The 16,705-nt window shown below is 38.0% G+C and overlaps 4 protein-coding genes across 5 annotated transcripts in view; 1 reads left to right on the top strand and 3 right to left on the bottom strand.

The window, feature by feature from the left end:
• The window catches only part of LOC108755372 (serine/threonine-protein kinase minibrain), a 96,525-nt gene extending 90,837 nt beyond the window's left edge, over window positions 1–5,688 (bottom strand). The window contains exons 1-2 of the mRNA XM_018498311.1: window positions 5,528–5,688; window positions 3,063–3,138 (exon numbers count right to left, since the gene is read on the bottom strand). The gene's annotated coding sequence lies outside the window, so the exon portion shown is untranslated. The remainder of the gene's footprint in view (window positions 1–3,062; window positions 3,139–5,527) is intronic.
• A 12-nt stretch (window positions 5,689–5,700) lies between these two features.
• On the top strand, window positions 5,701–7,747 carry LOC108755375. The gene is made up of 2 exons (XM_018498315.1): window positions 5,701–6,350; window positions 7,354–7,747. Exons 1-2 carry the CDS (start codon window positions 5,992–5,994, stop codon window positions 7,355–7,357), a joined length of 363 nt encoding a protein of 120 aa, XP_018353817.1. The 5' UTR covers window positions 5,701–5,991; the 3' UTR covers window positions 7,358–7,747.
• Window positions 7,748–8,968: 1,221 nt separating this feature from the next.
• Window positions 8,969–13,969, bottom strand: LOC108755370 (serine/arginine repetitive matrix protein 2-like). Of its 2 annotated transcripts, XM_018498309.1 has the most exons (7): window positions 13,325–13,969; window positions 12,337–12,978; window positions 11,200–12,034; window positions 10,968–11,016; window positions 10,777–10,806; window positions 9,653–10,537; window positions 8,969–9,370 (listed from the first exon to the last, which is right to left on the bottom strand). In XM_018498309.1, the coding sequence occupies exons 1-7, from the start codon at window positions 13,648–13,650 to the stop codon at window positions 9,366–9,368; spliced, it is 2,772 nt and encodes a 923-aa protein (XP_018353811.1). In that variant the 5' UTR covers window positions 13,651–13,969; the 3' UTR covers window positions 8,969–9,365. The 2 variants fall into 2 exon arrangements, with proteins under 2 accessions (XP_018353811.1, XP_018353809.1); XM_018498307.1 differs by lacking the exon at window positions 8,969–9,370 and having other exon boundaries at window positions 9,642–10,537.
• A 1,538-nt stretch (window positions 13,970–15,507) lies between these two features.
• Window positions 15,508–16,705, bottom strand: part of LOC108755373 (sentrin-specific protease 6-like) — a 3,752-nt gene continuing 2,554 nt past the window's right edge. Inside the window, exons 6-8 of the mRNA XM_018498313.1 lie at window positions 16,162–16,356; window positions 15,856–16,075; window positions 15,508–15,735 (exon numbers count right to left, since the gene is read on the bottom strand). Of these exons, the coding sequence (XP_018353815.1) occupies window positions 15,520–15,735; window positions 15,856–16,075; window positions 16,162–16,356 (631 nt within the window). The 3' untranslated portion in view covers window positions 15,508–15,519. The remainder of the gene's footprint in view (window positions 15,736–15,855; window positions 16,076–16,161; window positions 16,357–16,705) is intronic.

Below are 16,705 nucleotides of genomic sequence, written 5' to 3'. Positions count from 1 at the left end.
ATTTCAGTTATTTATATATATATAATACTTTAGAAATATATATATATATATATCGTTCCTTTTTTCTAACAATAATAAATTATAAAAATTTGTTTTTTATGAATGTCCTTTTTAGTTTCTTATCATCAAAATTTTTTTACATTTCTAAAACATCTGATTAGTTTTGTGAATGCCTAGTAATAATTAAACGCGACATTCATATGTTGAAATGAATATATATTTTGAAATAAAAAAATTGATATATTTCTATCGTTACAAGCCAATAGGATGTCGATTGCTATCGCGAATAAATATGTTTCATGCGAGAGAGAGAGAGAGAGAGAGAGAGAGAGAATCTTTGAATATTTCTAATACACAATTCACTTCATTCTGCGTCCTCTTTTATTTACACCAAAAGCACAACTAAATAATCAAAGAAATAGAGAACAGAAAACAGAATAGAGAACAGAGGATCAATATGTATCTAAAACAAGGTGAAAATTACTAAAATAAGTAAATTCACTAGATGTAAATTAAAATTATACATTCTAGTAAATTTTTCTAATAAAGTAATTTTAATTCTAATAAATTGGCTCACTTTTATCATTTTCACCTCGATTCAAGATTTACTCGCATTACTTGAAATCCTCCAATATTTTTTAATTTAAAAGAGATAAATATATATTCAAGCATTGAAGAATAAGCGAAAATTTTAACTTCTGGAGGTCAAATGTATCTTGAAAAAAGGTGAGAATGAGAAAGAAAGAGAAAGAGATAAAATTATAAAAATAATAAATAAACTCACTAGGCGTTGATCAATAAAATTATAAATATTCAGATAAATTTACTCATTTCTATCATTTTCATCTCGTTTCAAAATCCATAATCAATCTCCTGTTTTCTATTCTTTATTCCCCGATCCCTATTCTTTTTATTGCCTCTAATGTAATCACAATTACGCATATCAACAGATACCTACTATAACTTCCGGCAAAGAAATAAATTCAGAATTAGTGATTGCATAATAAACAGACAGGTAATACCGTCTAATCGCACCATTGATAAATGTTAATACGAATAAATACATTTGCCTTCAAGGAAAAGCAGAGAGATATCGATAAGACCAGTCGCGTTACACTATCAGTGGAATCTGAGCTGTATCACGCTTTATTTACAGACTCCCTTGATCGCGCGGGCTCCATGGGAAAAAAAGAGCGCGGGACTCGCCACTTGCGGCGCCGCTTAAACAGCTGTTTAAGCGGCGCGCTTGGACTGCTTGGAGAAGCGAGACCTGTGAGGCAGCGGAGTGCGTTGAACGGCGTAGTTATTCACATACGAGAGTTTTGAGGTTAGGATCTACTTGTGAAGGGACGCGCGAGGATGCAGCTGAGACGATCTCGGATTCCTGGAGATCGGATTCTGTATCTTGAAACAAGATGAAAATAGCAAAAAAGTGAGCAAATTTACCAAGTACTGACCTGACTGACCAATAAAATTATAAATATTCTAGGAAATTCGCTCACTTTTGTAATTTTCGCCTCGTTTCAAGATATGTGTAGAATTCAAAATGTAAATAATCCCCTGATCGCAGTTTCTTTTCGTTCATTTCGGAGCGTTATACGCACATTACTTGTTTACGCACACGCGTAAACAACACGAGAGACGACGCGACGCTACAGATTTATTATTTATTTTTATTGACGCACTGAACTGCATTACAATCTCCTTTTTCAATTTCGCTAAATATTTAATATAGGATCCGCTGCGTTCCTTGCACTTTTTGTACTCAGAATCTTCGCTTTTTCTCTTTTCAACGCCCGAGTATGTATTTAGGTCTGCTCGCGTTGCTTACACTTTTTACATTCAAAATTTTTGCTTTCTCTATCTTCAACGCCTGAATATATCTTTATCTCGTTATAAGTACAAACATTTTTTTAGAGATTTCAACAAATTTTATGCAACGCGAACAAACCTGTTATCTCATTTTAAGCAAAAATTTTGGGGGATTCAATAACGTCAACAGACTTGATACTTTCATTTCACTTCGACCTAGTTTTTTCATTTTCTAGTTAACTTGTGGTTTAAACTTAATTGTATTTAAATCTGATAATAATGTAAAAATTGTGTTTTTTTTTAGCTACAGTAAATTATTAAAAACTTATTGGTTTTGTAATATATATAACAGCTTCAAAAAATATTCAAAATCATCAGTTTGGTTTAGCTTAAATTAAATCATCAGTTTTCTAACTAATTAAAAATAATTTTTATGTTTTTCATTATTTTTATGTATTTTATCAAGTTGAACCTAATCATAAATTAAATACAAAAGAAAAAAACCAAGTCTCTGAATACACAAAGCCTTCTCTTTTTAATTGAACTTCTTGCACGGTCCATCATTTCTCTTATTTTCTCTAATATGGAGAGAAAAGAAAGAAAATGAACCGTGTAAGAAAATTCAGCTAAAAAGAACAGGCATGAAGAATATACTCTAATTCATGTATAAACAGATTAAGGTCCGGTTTTTCATTATTTGATTAACTTGCGATTTAAACTTGACTTACCTTACTTAATTTGACAGTAATTAAGAAAATTGATTTTTTCTTGCTGCAGTTAATCACTAAACTAACTACTTTGCAGTAATAATTTAATTTCAAAGTTATTGACAACAGAAGTCAACTCAGTGATCAACCGTATATTAAAAAATACAATTTTTAATTTATCATTAGAGAGTCGATTGTCTTAAAATGAGATAAAAAAGTTACAAAAGCGAGCAAATATTCACTAGAATATTTATAATTTCATTAATCAATATCCAGCGAATTTGCTCACTTTTATAATTTTCAACTCGTTTCAAGGTACACAATCGATTCAAACTACCCAAGTCTAACTGCAAGTTGACCGGTAAATGAAAAACTGGATGCCAATGACGTCACGACGAATCACGAGTGACACGCCGCTGCCTTCCGACCGTTCGATCGACTCGCGCGTCCCAAACCTAACCTCAAAAGGAACACACCACGCGGACGCGATTCTTCGCGCCCGCGGAACATGAGATAAAGAAAGGATTCATGTAGAGTACATACCCTCACGCAAGCTGAAATACGTCCTCCTTTGTTCCGTCACACTCGTGCGGCCTCTCTCTCTCTATGCGGCGATCCACTTGGGAAAAAAAACAAGCCGGCGACGCCGTGAATGATAGACGAGAGAAACGGGTAGAGATTGAGGGGACACACACACAAAGCAGGTAGAGATCCGGTCGAGAAAGTAAGAAAAATTCGCACTTATCGAACACACTGGACGATGCAGATGTACATGCGCGTATACATACGTACGTAGATTTATGTACGGCGTTATAATGCGCGGGGGAGACACCACGGTACGTTTTCACTGATTTCAACAGTCGCGCACTTCACCAATGGAGTAGATTTCACAGGTGAGGCAGAGGAGGGGGGGGGGGAAGAGCGACGAAGTGTAGTAATGTCGGTGACAGCGGTGGAGAGAGGGGGAATAGAGCGGGGTGGGGAGAGGGCAAGAGAGATGAAAACTTGGATACTCGATGTTACGGTATACTTCCTCTTCGCGCGCGAAACAGCGCGAGCACTCGCGAAACTGGAGGAGCGCACCTTCGAGGAAAACGGAGGGGAGAGAGGGGGAGGGAAGGGGGGAAAACCCACCGTCGGCGCCGAGTTTATCGTCGAGCTGTCTCCGCGAGCATAATGAGCAGCGCGGGGCACCACACTTCCCTCGGCCCCGGAACGTGCCGGATGACGACGCGGCTTCGCGCACGCACACAAACAAACGCACGCCACACGCACGCACGCACACACACACACGCGCGCGCTTATGCCAGGTACACACACGCGGGGACACGACGAGCGCGAGCGCGGGATTGTATTCTTCGCTCGTTGCGCCTTTCCTTTCGCCGATCGCAATCGGGTCGCGGCCGTGAAACTTCACTGTTGGTATCCGCCGGCGCGTTTCTCTCTCTCTCTCTCTCTCCCTCTCTATTCTTCAAAGTCGATCGGAGGACGCGAGGAAACGGATTCGCGGGGCGACGATTCAGCGAGTCGCGCGGCTGGGCGTAACGTGCGCGGCGATAATAGCGTTGATAATGTCGGTATACCGGAGGTTTGACGATCCGTCGACGACTATGACTCACACACGTGGACACACCGCTCCACTCTGCTCGGCCGCTTTGCCGAAGCACGCCGAAGGCGTCTCTTCACTGAGATTCCGTTCCCGTGTACGTGGAATACCTTTCTCCTGCTGCCGCTCCTCCGCGCTCCGTCAAAAGTCAGAACGAAGCGGTTGACAGTCCCGTACTCCGAAACAGGAACAGCGAGCGCGCCACCTGATCAGGTGGCGAGGTGGTATATTAATCCCGCGCTCGTAAGGCCCGGGTTTGTTTTCGTTGGCGTGCGCGAGAAAAAGAAGGAACGAGGGAGACGAAACAGATGGAGCACCCTCGATGTCGCCGGTTCCTTCAGGCAGTTTCAGATTCTTTCAGGTTATGACGATCGCGATGTGACCGCGGTGTGAAGCCTCGCGGACTACTGACAGTACTGACTGACCCGCTTACACTTGGCCGTTCGCTCGTTCCCGAGAACTATCACGTGGTATTGTCTTTCCCTCGTCGACGATGTCCTGCACTCTCCTTTGCACTCTGCTCGAAGGAGCCCGGGGTCCCCGGGAGCCCGTGACGGGACGACGGGCGCCTTAGGGACGCGCCCCGTCGACGATCCTCGCGCCTGATGATCACGAGGCGGCCGTTCCGTCGACGCCGGCGCTGCTGCCGCCAGACGGATGGAAAAGGAGGAGGAGGAGGAGGAAGAGGAGGAGGATACGCGGTGGAGTGCGCGGTGCGGACGTACTACCGGCTGACACCCCCGCGACAGCGCCGCAATGAACTCGCCCGGTACCGAAGGGTCAAAAGCACCGCGGCAAAATAATAACAGAACGCAGCCGCCGACGCCGCTGTCGCCAACGACAGCGCGTGAGCTGGGCGGTCGCCGCTATTCCTACCGCCGCCGTTGCCGTTGTCGTTGTCGTTGTCGCCGCCGTCACACGAGCGCGACGACCTTCCTGTCTCTACTTCTACTTCCTTTCCACCACCGCCCGAGACCAGCCGTCACCGGCAGCGGCGTCGTGCCGGGACAATGCCGCAGTCGACAAGACGGCACGGCAACAACAACAATAACAACAACGTCGTCGTCGTCGTCGTCGTCGTCGTCGTCGTGCGCAAGTAACACCGCTGCTATTCCTGATGTTTTTGTTGTTACCCGTCACGGGATTTTTGTAGCTACTACTGTCTACGACGATGCCGTTGTCGTTGTTGTCGTCGTCGTCGTCGTCGTCGTCGTCACCCGAGAGAATCCTTCTCCTGCCGACGTTGTTGATATCGTTGTTGTTGCTGGTGCTACTGTTGACGGTAGTAGCGATGTTAGGGATGACGATAGTGGTGGTTGTTCGCGGCCGCGGGTTTTGGCGGGTTTCCACGGGCGACGAGCGCGCACACCACTGGCACACACCGCGGCCGCCGTGCATTCACCTCGTCCTCGCAGGCCTCGCAGCACGCGCCGCCGCCGCCGCTGCTGCCGTCGCCGTCGCCACCGCCGACACGCACCGACGAGCGCTCCTCCTCGCCAGCTCGCGTCGCAGCCGTGATCGGCTTCTACAGGGTTCCCGGCTGACGCGTGAACGCCTTGTAGGAACTGTTCTGAATTAAGATCGTTGCCACTGCTACTGCCGCCGCTGCCACCGCCGCTGCCGCCGCCGCTGCTGTTGCTGCGGCTGCTCCTGTGCCGCCACGCCACACTGAGACACACGAGACGAGGTTGTCTGACGCACCACTGGCTCGCGGACGCGCACGAACGGGCACCGATCGCGACGACGTTGAGCGGGCGCTCGAGCACGCGGCTTCCACGACGGGTAACGCGCGACGTTCCCGCAGCACACACGAGAATCGTACAACGTCCTAACCGCGGGAACACCGCATCGCTTTCACGGGCGAACATGGAGCTGGATCCATGCCGAAATAGTTGGCGTAATCGGCCGCGAGGCGGCGCGCGAGAGGGGCGCCAATGTCGTGGCGGTAGAGCGCTTCAGCGCGGGAGAGAGAAGGAAGGAAAGATAGCACACGCGCGCGCGCGTAGTCGCGTACCGAAATACGGCCTTCGGGGCCGCGCCGTCCGACACTCCGATCGCCGTCGACCACCGCCGACGTCCGTCACCAGGCCTGCCAACGCGATATCACGCCGCTTGACAACAGCGGATGCCTCCGACTCGCGTCAGATGCCGCCTCCGCCCAGCGCACACACGCCGCGCCAGTCGCCACTTGGCCCCGTGGATTGCACTCTCGATATCAACATAATGTACCGTTTCATTCATTAAATTGTAATTAATTAATTCAATTATCCCTTTGCTATATAAATGAAAATTGCTATATCCCGTTGGATATGACTTTGGGGTGAATGTACTAAAAGTCGTTATTAAGATATTTGAAAATAAAATTATTCCGTTTGGATATATATTCTAAAAAATTAGTTTATCTGAAAAAAGAAATTCTTTATTTTCTTCTTCGAACGATTTTTCCTTCTTTATTTTTACTATTTTTAATAATTTAGCTAATACAGAATTAATAAAAATGCGGTGATCTTGGCATCAATCTGATACTTTGTAGAAACCCATATTAAGCCTAAAGAATCACATATGTTAATTCTTTGTAAAGAACGTAAAAATTATAATATATTAACGAAAAAGAAATATTTTTCATAAATTAAAGACGAAAGTCCATTCTGAATTTAGGCAACTGAAATCTGTAATCACTATATAACGATTGTAAACAGCTTTTTAATATATACAGTTTGTTGTAAAAATAGCGATTCTTTAATATTAATCTGATACTTGTCGATACTTGTTAAAAATTCCATATTATGTCTAAAGTTTGAAAGAATCACATTTTGCTTTTTTAAAAAGAACATAGAGATATAATACATTAAAGAAAAATAAAAATAAATATAATTTTATAAATAAAAGACAAAATCCGTTCTGGATTTATTCAAGTGACACTACGACTGTGTGTAATGATTGTAAATTCAAAATCAAGAAAAAATAAGAAGAAAAACCTCTCTTCTCTTCTAAAATCGAAAACAAATCGATCAACATGATGAATTTATTCAATTGAAACGAAAGTGAACGTTCCAAGTAAATCCGATCGTTTTGTCAATCCATATTATATAGCAATTGCGAATAAGGTCGATTACTAAATGTAGAATTAACTTTCATGAAAAACGTAATCATTTTATCTCATGGAAAGTAATCATATCATAAAAAGAAAAACGTATCAATTCAACAAAGATTATTTCTTTTCTCTAGCTAGGCAATCGGATTTCGAGTGACAAGTTTAATCACAAAGTCAAAAAAAGCGACAACTGACGACTTAGAGGGAAAGAACGTTTCGTCTAAAAGCGGATGATTTAGAATGAATCATGAGCTACGTAAACGGGAAATCGACTCGACATGACGTAGTTGACTTGGCACATGCTCCTCTAAGATTTCTGTCAAGATCATTGAGCGATTTTGCGATGATACATTCATATCCGCAAAGTCAAGCGGAATTCGTGAGCAATCTAAACCGGACGTTCATAAACTGAATGTGCGCTAAATTGCAGTATAAATTGCTCGCTAGAGTAATTTGAATCGAACAGTCGTGCCGGAAGATTAAAAGAATGCAATTTGCAGCGCAATTAACTTCTAAAGAACGCGTCGCTAGGGATTTATGTTAAATTTAACAATGCAATTATTTTTTCTCAAAATATTATTGGCGGTGGACATATTTTTAAATAATCACTCTTTGCAAATTGCAAAAATTAATTTATATTTGCAATATAAGTTTTCACAATTTTGTTGCAAAAATTCGTAGACATCACTTACGGAACATATATAATCATGAAGAATAATTTACAATTAAAATTATTTTAAAAATTTTTATTTAATTTTTATCAATAATTCATTATCATAATTTGGAGTTATTTTTTAAAAAATATGTATTTTTGATTATAATTACATGGTATATGTTGATATAAGCATTAAACAATCAAAAATTTTATTAATGTGCACAAATAATTGCACTGTAATAAATTATTGGTAAAAAAGATTCTTACATTGTATATTTTTTAGAATTTTTATATTTTAAATTTATAAAGATTTAAAAAAAAAACAAATTTTTTTAGCTATAAGTTTTCTTCTCGAAAATTATAAAATAAAAAAATCTTACAATATTTCAGAATTCATATTCTGGAAAAGATGTAGAATTTCTCTGCATTTCTAAAACATGTAAAAAAATATAAAATTATATAAAAAATTCTGAAGTTTATAGTTAAGAAATTCTGAAAAATTATATGAATAATTGTAAAAAAAAATTACATCTGGAAAGCTTCATAAGATATATATTACGTACTAATAGCTTGCGCGACAAGATGGCGTAACACTGATAAAATGCTGTCTCTGTAAAAAATATAATACATAAAATCGAAACACAGAGTAATGCAAATGAGTTTTATTTATACAAAATAAAAGATTACGAATGAACGTACGAGACGTTACGAGACAAAACTGTACAAATTGCATGGCATAACATGATGCAATACTCGAGCACTGTGCAACGTATGCAATCGCTTTTAGGATTAGTTTGCAGCATACATTTTACTAATAAAAACATAAGATGCATAATTAAAAAATAAATTTATATATTTCTAATCAACAATATATTTCTAATTCTACATAAAGTAATTTATCGCATAGAGAATTACTTGTAGTTATAAAAACATAGAGATATACCTATAGTCAATATATTGAAATATAATAGAGATTTTTACAATATCTTCAGGATAAAAAACAAAATTGCACACTAATTCCTATAATATAAATTTAATTCGTAACTTTTATTATTTTTGTTTTAAATTTTTATTACAATTTCTTTTAAATCTACGTTACATTTTCATTACGTTACATATACTACGTTTTCTTAATCCTAAAGCTGTATTTTGTTGGCAGAAATTGTTGTGCAACGTCGTTGTAATATATTAATGACACAAACAAAATAACAAAAGTATCGAAGTATGTATCAACACTTATCATATCTATGAGATCTTACGATGTAAGATTACATACATGTATATAACCATTTTGATTGTGACAACTCTTATAATAAAAAGAAACTGACGATGATATGATGCTTTTGCAGATACTGGTGTTCTTTTCAGGGGCTGTATGCAAAAGTATTGCTTTCATCAAATACACTTATGTAAAGTTATTTGAGCATTTTATGCTATGTAGTTATTTTTTCACTGTTGTTCACCATAAATTCATATTTGAACTTTTGATATTTATCCTGAAAATTGTATTCTCTTCACTTTTTATTTAACATGAAATAATTCCATGCACATAGTATCATAGAAATCAGTATCATTTAATGTTTGATCATTTAGAAAATATTTAAAATATGTAATATTTTTTGTCGCTTTATATATATATATATATATATATATATATATATATATACACACACACATACATATATTTTTTTTAAATATATATAATATTAATAAAGTAGATTATATATTATTTGTTTAAAAAACATTTTGTGTATATAATGAATAGTTTTAAAACTTGCCCCGATAGTTTCCGTGACTTCGGTATGATCTTCCTCCTACATGTTTTCCTCGCAAATTATGACTTTTACCCCTTGAGACTTTCCCTCTTCCATGCCAATCAGATCCTCTTTGGAATGTATGGCCAGTCATTAAATCATCATCAGATTCTTCTAGTTCCATCGGGCTTTCTCCACGGCTATGATTGCTTCTTCTATCATGAAATTCATCACGTTCGATAGAACGTCTTTGATAATCAGGCGAATATCTGTCATGACTATAATGGTCACGTATATTAGATTGAGCAGAAAACTCATTGCTTCTAATAGGAGAATCCAGCCTCGAACTTCTAGATTCATGATTCATAGGATCTAAATGATGCTTCTGTTCGTCGGATCTTCTAGAAGGAGATGACTGCCTGTTCCAAGTACGTCTCTGCGAAGAGTTACTTAAACTCCATCTTAGATCCTCTACTTCGCGAAATTTGGATCCATATTCGTAAGTATCTCGTACGCTCCAATCTAAACGATCCATTATCGGCCGTCTCTCTTCTCTTACCTGCTGGAGATCGTTTGCATAGACCTGTGATGCAAAGTCGACAGTGGTAACGCGTACTTGCACGCCTTTAGTTTCTGTTTCCACCTCATCTGTCTGACAGATTTTCTGATGCGTTTGAGTTGTCTTCGGAACCGGTATCGGCTGTTCCACATTAGTCTCTTTCCAAAATATCTTAGTTTTACTTTTCTGCAAAAGTATCGAATTCGATGTATGATCGTCGGAAACGTCTTTCGTATTGTTCTCTTCGCTGCGATCATAGAAAAATCTACCCTTCATCTTTAAACGCGGATCCTCCACGGGAAGCTGATATATCGCTTGTTCGCAATGTCGCATTATTTCAGGCTTGAATCCTATCAGTAGAAAAAAAAAACAGAGTCGCGTAGAATAAAATTCCGAATTATATATACCATAATGCTTATAAAAATAGGTTTTATGTCATATTACTTGCAATCTTCACGTACGTTGTAAATCACGTAAGAGAAAAATGTTTTTAAACAAAAGCACACTTTAATTCCATATCTAATCACGTCACACAACTCATATGGCGCAATTAATAAGCAATGTAAATTAAAAATTTGAAAGGTCTTACCTGGATATAGTACCGGTATATTAGATGAATCTAAAGGACGGGATAAAAACAAAAATTAGTATCGTTCCATAAATAGGATACACAGGAAACGTAGTTTGTATCCTTGTAGTCAATCAAAAAAAGTGAACTCTATCAGTTCTATATCTTTACGCGATTTTTACGCGATCAAACAAATTAAAACATACTCGCACCTTTGGCTGAAACAGATGCTTCCAATAGACTGGATAAGCTCGTTTTTTGCTGCAAGATGAAGTCATAAAAACAATTAATTTTTTTTCTATAGATAAAATACATGATTGAAATAAATACAATCTTCATGACAAGTTTAAATTAATTAATGCAATTAACTTTGACATACCGATAAACATTTCTTGTCATAACTTAAAACCAAATACTTGTCACTATTATATATATTGCAATTACTTTTGGTTTGGAGATGATCGGTGGTTCAGGTGTCTTCATTCGTTCCTGCTGGGGTGGAGAGTAAACTTCCTTGTACGATATCGCTGATCCATGTTCTGAATAATTCTGCTTCTGCGACGACGTGGAAGATGTGATTGAATGATTTACAGATTTCTTTGGAGGTTCAAATTGACGGATCGATGATTGTTGGACAAAGGGTGCAGTATACGATGGATTATACGATGCATGTGCACGATCCATCACGGGAGGAGGTACAGGTTGCGGCGAGGGTATAGGAAGCAACGGTGAACACATCACCGGTGGCGGAGCAGCAGCAGCAGCAGCAGCACTCGGCTGATTGTACATAACCGGACCGGATGCATAACTGGTTGGAGTCATGGTTGGGGCAATGGTTGGGGGAGGCATAGATTCGAAATTCATTAACGGTGCAGTCGGCATAGGTTCAAAGCTTATAAATGACGGTCCACTTGACATAGGTGGTAACATAGCTGATGATGACGATGGCAGTGATGGTTGTGGTGGTGGCGGCTGCGTTGGTGGCAGTGCCCTATCCGTTTCTTGCTGATATGTGGACGGATTGAGTAACGGTGCAATCCCTTCCATCGTCGCGGATGGTACGTATCCACTGGTGTTCACAGCAGTCGACATTGCTTCATGTCCTAGTTGTCTTGCTAGTTCATTGATGAAGGGTGAACGCTTCCTGGGGCGCTTCTCCAATGATCTGCTACGACTTCGACGACGAGGACTGTACCGTCTGCTTACTGGTGAACGGCTTAATCGTCTTCTCGAACGTTCCATACTGCGACTCCTCCGATCGCGAGATCGGCTTCTTCGGCTTAATCAAGATAATTACTAAGATATAATCTATTTTCATATCGTATACGTATTTGTACAATACACTAATACAAAATTAGCAAAATCTAAAAAATTATGTGTCTACCGTAACCAATATATATATAGTATAATAAATCATAATTACAATATATTTGTACACAAAATACTATTTGTAACTTTACTGTACACGCAGTATAAAAAATAATGTTTGACCACGTGACAGTAAGTTTTCAAATCTTTTTTCTAAACCGGAAAAAATTTTAATATCTCTTAACAAAGATGTTAAGAATATTGTCTCCTCACCGTTCATGCATCCAATCAGCGCGTCTCCTACGTCGCTCAGCACTCCGTCTTCTTTCTACACTGGATCGTCGTTCTCCACTAAGTCGTCTAGGACTTCTTCGTCGAGAATCAGGACTTAATTTGGGACTTCTCCGATCATAGGAGCGCGGTGAATTTTTCAATCTACCTGGACTGTATCTGTAAGGACTTCTATGTGTTTCTACGCTTTTTTTAAAAGGGCTCCTACGATGATCCGGGCTTATAAAGGGACTTTTTCGTCGATGAGGGCTTAACCGAGATCGATCGGGAGTTCTGCGCCGAGATGGACTCGCTCTTTCATAACGTTCTAACGATTTACTTCTGCGATGCTCTCTGCTTCGTTGAGCTTCACGCTGAGCTCGTTCTCTATTCTGTTGTTCCTCAGCGATACTCTGGATGGCTTCAGTTTCCGTACCAGGTGGGACTACGTTGTCAGAGTCCAACAAGTACTTGATCGCCTTCTCCTTTTCGGCAAGAAGCTTGTTTTCGGTGTCTCTCTTCGTTCGCATCTTATCTCTTTCGATGTCCTTGGTGCTCTTCAAAGGATCCCGCCGAGTCTCCTCACGTTTTTTCTCTTCTTTCTTCGGCTTTTTGCGTTTGTCCTTCTCGGGACGATGATGTTCCCTATAATTACTCTTGCCATCATTTGTTTGCTAAAGTATGCAAACTTCCATATTAAACATAATAGATTGTATATGCGTAACATACATGTAGCAGAGAGTAAGGAAACTATCTGACCACGTAGTTTTGTAACTTATAACTAAATTACTAAAATTAGAATTAAACATAATACATTTGTACAAATTAATGTAATTAATTCAATCCAAGAAAAATCATGGCACTATTTTTTTACAGAAATTGCACTCTTCATAGAAAGAGCGTAAAACGGCTTTATTTGTAATATAAAGTATAGTAACAATATAATATTACATAAAAATTTACTTAATTATTATTTATTTAATGACACTACCTAGAGATTTGGTTCTTTCCCTGCTTTGTAGATTCTGTCCTGTTTTGCTCAATCTCGCGGTTTTTATCTTCATCTCTTTCCCATGCATCCACGACGTCCAATCCTTTCATAAAGTCTTCATCATCGAGGAACTCATTCAGTTCTTCATCCGGTATTTCTCGAAGACCCTTGATTGCACGTTGCACATCATCACTGGTACTCTTCAACAAAGGAGCCTCCAGTAACTCGAATTGTTTCACAAATATCCTGCCAGTAATATTTGCATCTTCTTTTTTTATTTCTGGTTCTTCTTTCACTTGAACAACTTTATCGTTTGCATCGTCCATATTGCTCACTAGTTTGTATAATATTATCTCTGCAGTATTCTCAGGAGTCTAAAGTAATCAAAAAAATATCTTTGAATTCTAAATAAAATCTAATTATATTCCTTGTATCTATAGGTCTGTTTTTTTTACTCCAGCTTTTAGAGACTGCAATAGAAGTCTCTTTCTCGCTTTTGCCTAATATCTATGTATCTATCATTGTAAGTTCCAAAAGTGTACATCAGTTTAGAAAACAGACCTTGTATTGCTATTGCAATTCACTTGTTAAATTCAACAAAAAATATATGTATAAGATGATTGAACAAATTTTGGGATATCGAGTTACATCATTTCAATCATTATTATTGTCATTTCAATTTATTGTTGCAATCTGTATTCTTATATATTCAACAAGATCTATATTTCATTCACACACACAATCCCAAGTATATCTGTATTTTATCTTCAGTATCATTTATCGATATTGAACACAGCAATGCGACTCTTTAACGTTTAGACGGTTTTCAACTCTGGACGTGTAAATTTTCGGATTCAATTTTAGCACACTGATAAGTATTAAGTATACTAACGAGCACAGTGCTCCAACATGTGTAACATGTAGAGTAGGACGATCGATTCCGATCGAGAAACGAAATAACATCAGAGCTTAGTTATCAGTTTGTTTAAGAAAAATGAAAACGTGGTTTCCGCTTGCCGGTGTTGCGGGATTAATGTGAGGAAGAGTGCCCGACGCAGGCAGCCTCACATAAATGTCGGAAATAGCGAAATCCGTTAGAATCGAAAGAAATGGTAAATAACGACGCAAATCCGCAAGATTTCATGCGTGCGAGTAAAATACCCGAATACACAAGAAAACACCTGTGCTTGCTCGACGATGATTCTGCTCTCTTTCTCTCTTTAACTCATTCAGTTGACGAAAATAACCTAACTTCTAACAAGACTGCGTTCGAAAACACCACCAGTGCGCAATGGTTCCTGCACAGGACGCGGAAACGCTCACCGCGCGACAAGAGTCAACCAATCAACCATCCAGTTTTCTGGAAAGAGCATATACGTACGTATTTTTCATCACGCGGGAAAATTTGAATGCGATCCAATTTTTATAGCGCGGCAAAAGCGTACCTTACGAAGGGACTCGATCGTGTATCTTGAAAATTACAAACGTGAACGAATTTACTAGAACATTTATAATTTTATTAGTCAACATTTAATAAAATTACTTACTTTTTTTAGTCAATATTTAATAAATTCGCCCATTTTTTTTGTAATTTTCATTTCGTTTCGAGATATACAATCGATTCTCAGAAGCGAAAACCAAGTAATAATTATCTGTTAGCAAATTTAACTTGCATTACACTAGATTAGTGCATACTAAATCTAAAAGCATATAAATATTTTAAACAATTTAATTGTAAATGATATTGTTACGTTATTTAACAGAACATATATATGTATATATAATTTCATTGTCAAAGCTGATTATATTGTCACTAGATATTTAAAAGCAGCCTTTTTTTATGTGTAATAATCCAGTGTAGTGCGAATGGTCAAATTCACCATATGTATCACTTAAATTAACAATACAATTCTGCAAGGCAGTTGAGTCTCACAGTTGAGTATATTCCATTATTGAGCATTAAGCTGAAATAACGCAATTATTATATTTAATTTTTACAACGAGTTTGAACTACGATTGAATTATAAATCAGTATTATTTTATTAAGTAACACAAATAAGTAATATTGAATTCATTAATTCAATTATATTTAACGTATGGAAAAAAAGATTAAGAACAAAAATCTATATCAATATTTGTGATAAGAAACATATTCGAAATTTTATCTTAAACATAAGCGTTGCTACATTCTGTGTTCAGAAATAATTACATCTGATTTTTGACGTCCGTTTCAATTTGCCATTTTGTGTCGGAAATGTTATAGTAGGCAAATTAATAGGTTTATTCCCTTTGGTGTTATTCATTAACTCAATTATCAAATTCGACAATTCCTCCCTCTTCTTCGTTATGACAATTTCTTCAAACCATGTTTCCAAGGTTTTAATTGGCAAAGTATAATCTTTAATAGGATCCTATGAAAAGGGAAATAAACTCATCACATTAATTATACGCGCCGTAATCAGACATATAGAACATAAATTAAAACATATAATAATAAAAAATCAAATATTAAAGATTTAATGTGTACTTGCCTTAAAAAAACTTTCCACATATTGTAATAAATACAATCCGCAATCAGTACAATTGGATTGCTTGGGTACTTTCGGATACGCTCCTTTAATAGTATCTTTCGAGAATGTCTCTTCTACACCAAACTTGACAACATATTCGCAACTTAAATACTCTCTTAATGTAGTAATTACCGATGAGTAATTAGTACCACCGAGCGAATCGAATATTAATATGCAGGGACTATAAATTAAATTATTTAAATATTAAAATCACAAAAACCACAATAAAATATTTACACATTAAATAGATATAAACGTGCTGCTTACATCTTGATTTCTTTCTGCTCTTTAAGTTCAATAGCTTTTCTTTTTAATGTTTTTATTTTTTTGTTCTTTTGTACGGACTTAGAAGAGTCTTCGCCCATATTAGAAAAACTAACGAGACTATCATTTTTGCTAATACGTTTGGATACTTTTCCAACTAATCCAGGAAAGCAAATAATAGCCAAGAACCAGTGTTCACTATAAACAATATTATATTGTTATGCAAAATATGATATAATCTATACCTATGTTACGAAGAATCAGTAGAATTATTTAAAGAATAAAATTAATAAAATTGATTGGCCCATTTATTACAAACTATTTAATATGAGGTAAATTTCAATACAAGACACAGACATATGTACGATAAAACTTCAATGTTTTTCTTTTTTCTCTTATCTATACAATTGAACTCTTTGTGCAATGGATTTTTTTATCTAATATCCCAACCATATTGATTCCAACTTTTAAGATCCTTTTAAGGTCCTGACTGTCCTGAGTGAACCCAGTACGGGACACTATGGGTGCCTTTCAACAAGCGACTCAA

This window comes from Trachymyrmex septentrionalis, unplaced genomic scaffold, assembly GCF_001594115.1.
Source record: "Trachymyrmex septentrionalis isolate Tsep2-gDNA-1 unplaced genomic scaffold, Tsep1.0 scaffold87, whole genome shotgun sequence".
Classification (NCBI taxonomy): domain Eukaryota; kingdom Metazoa; phylum Arthropoda; class Insecta; order Hymenoptera; family Formicidae; genus Trachymyrmex; species Trachymyrmex septentrionalis.
The sequence above is the reverse complement of the archived record's forward strand: the minus strand, read 5'-3'. Positions and strand labels throughout refer to the sequence as shown.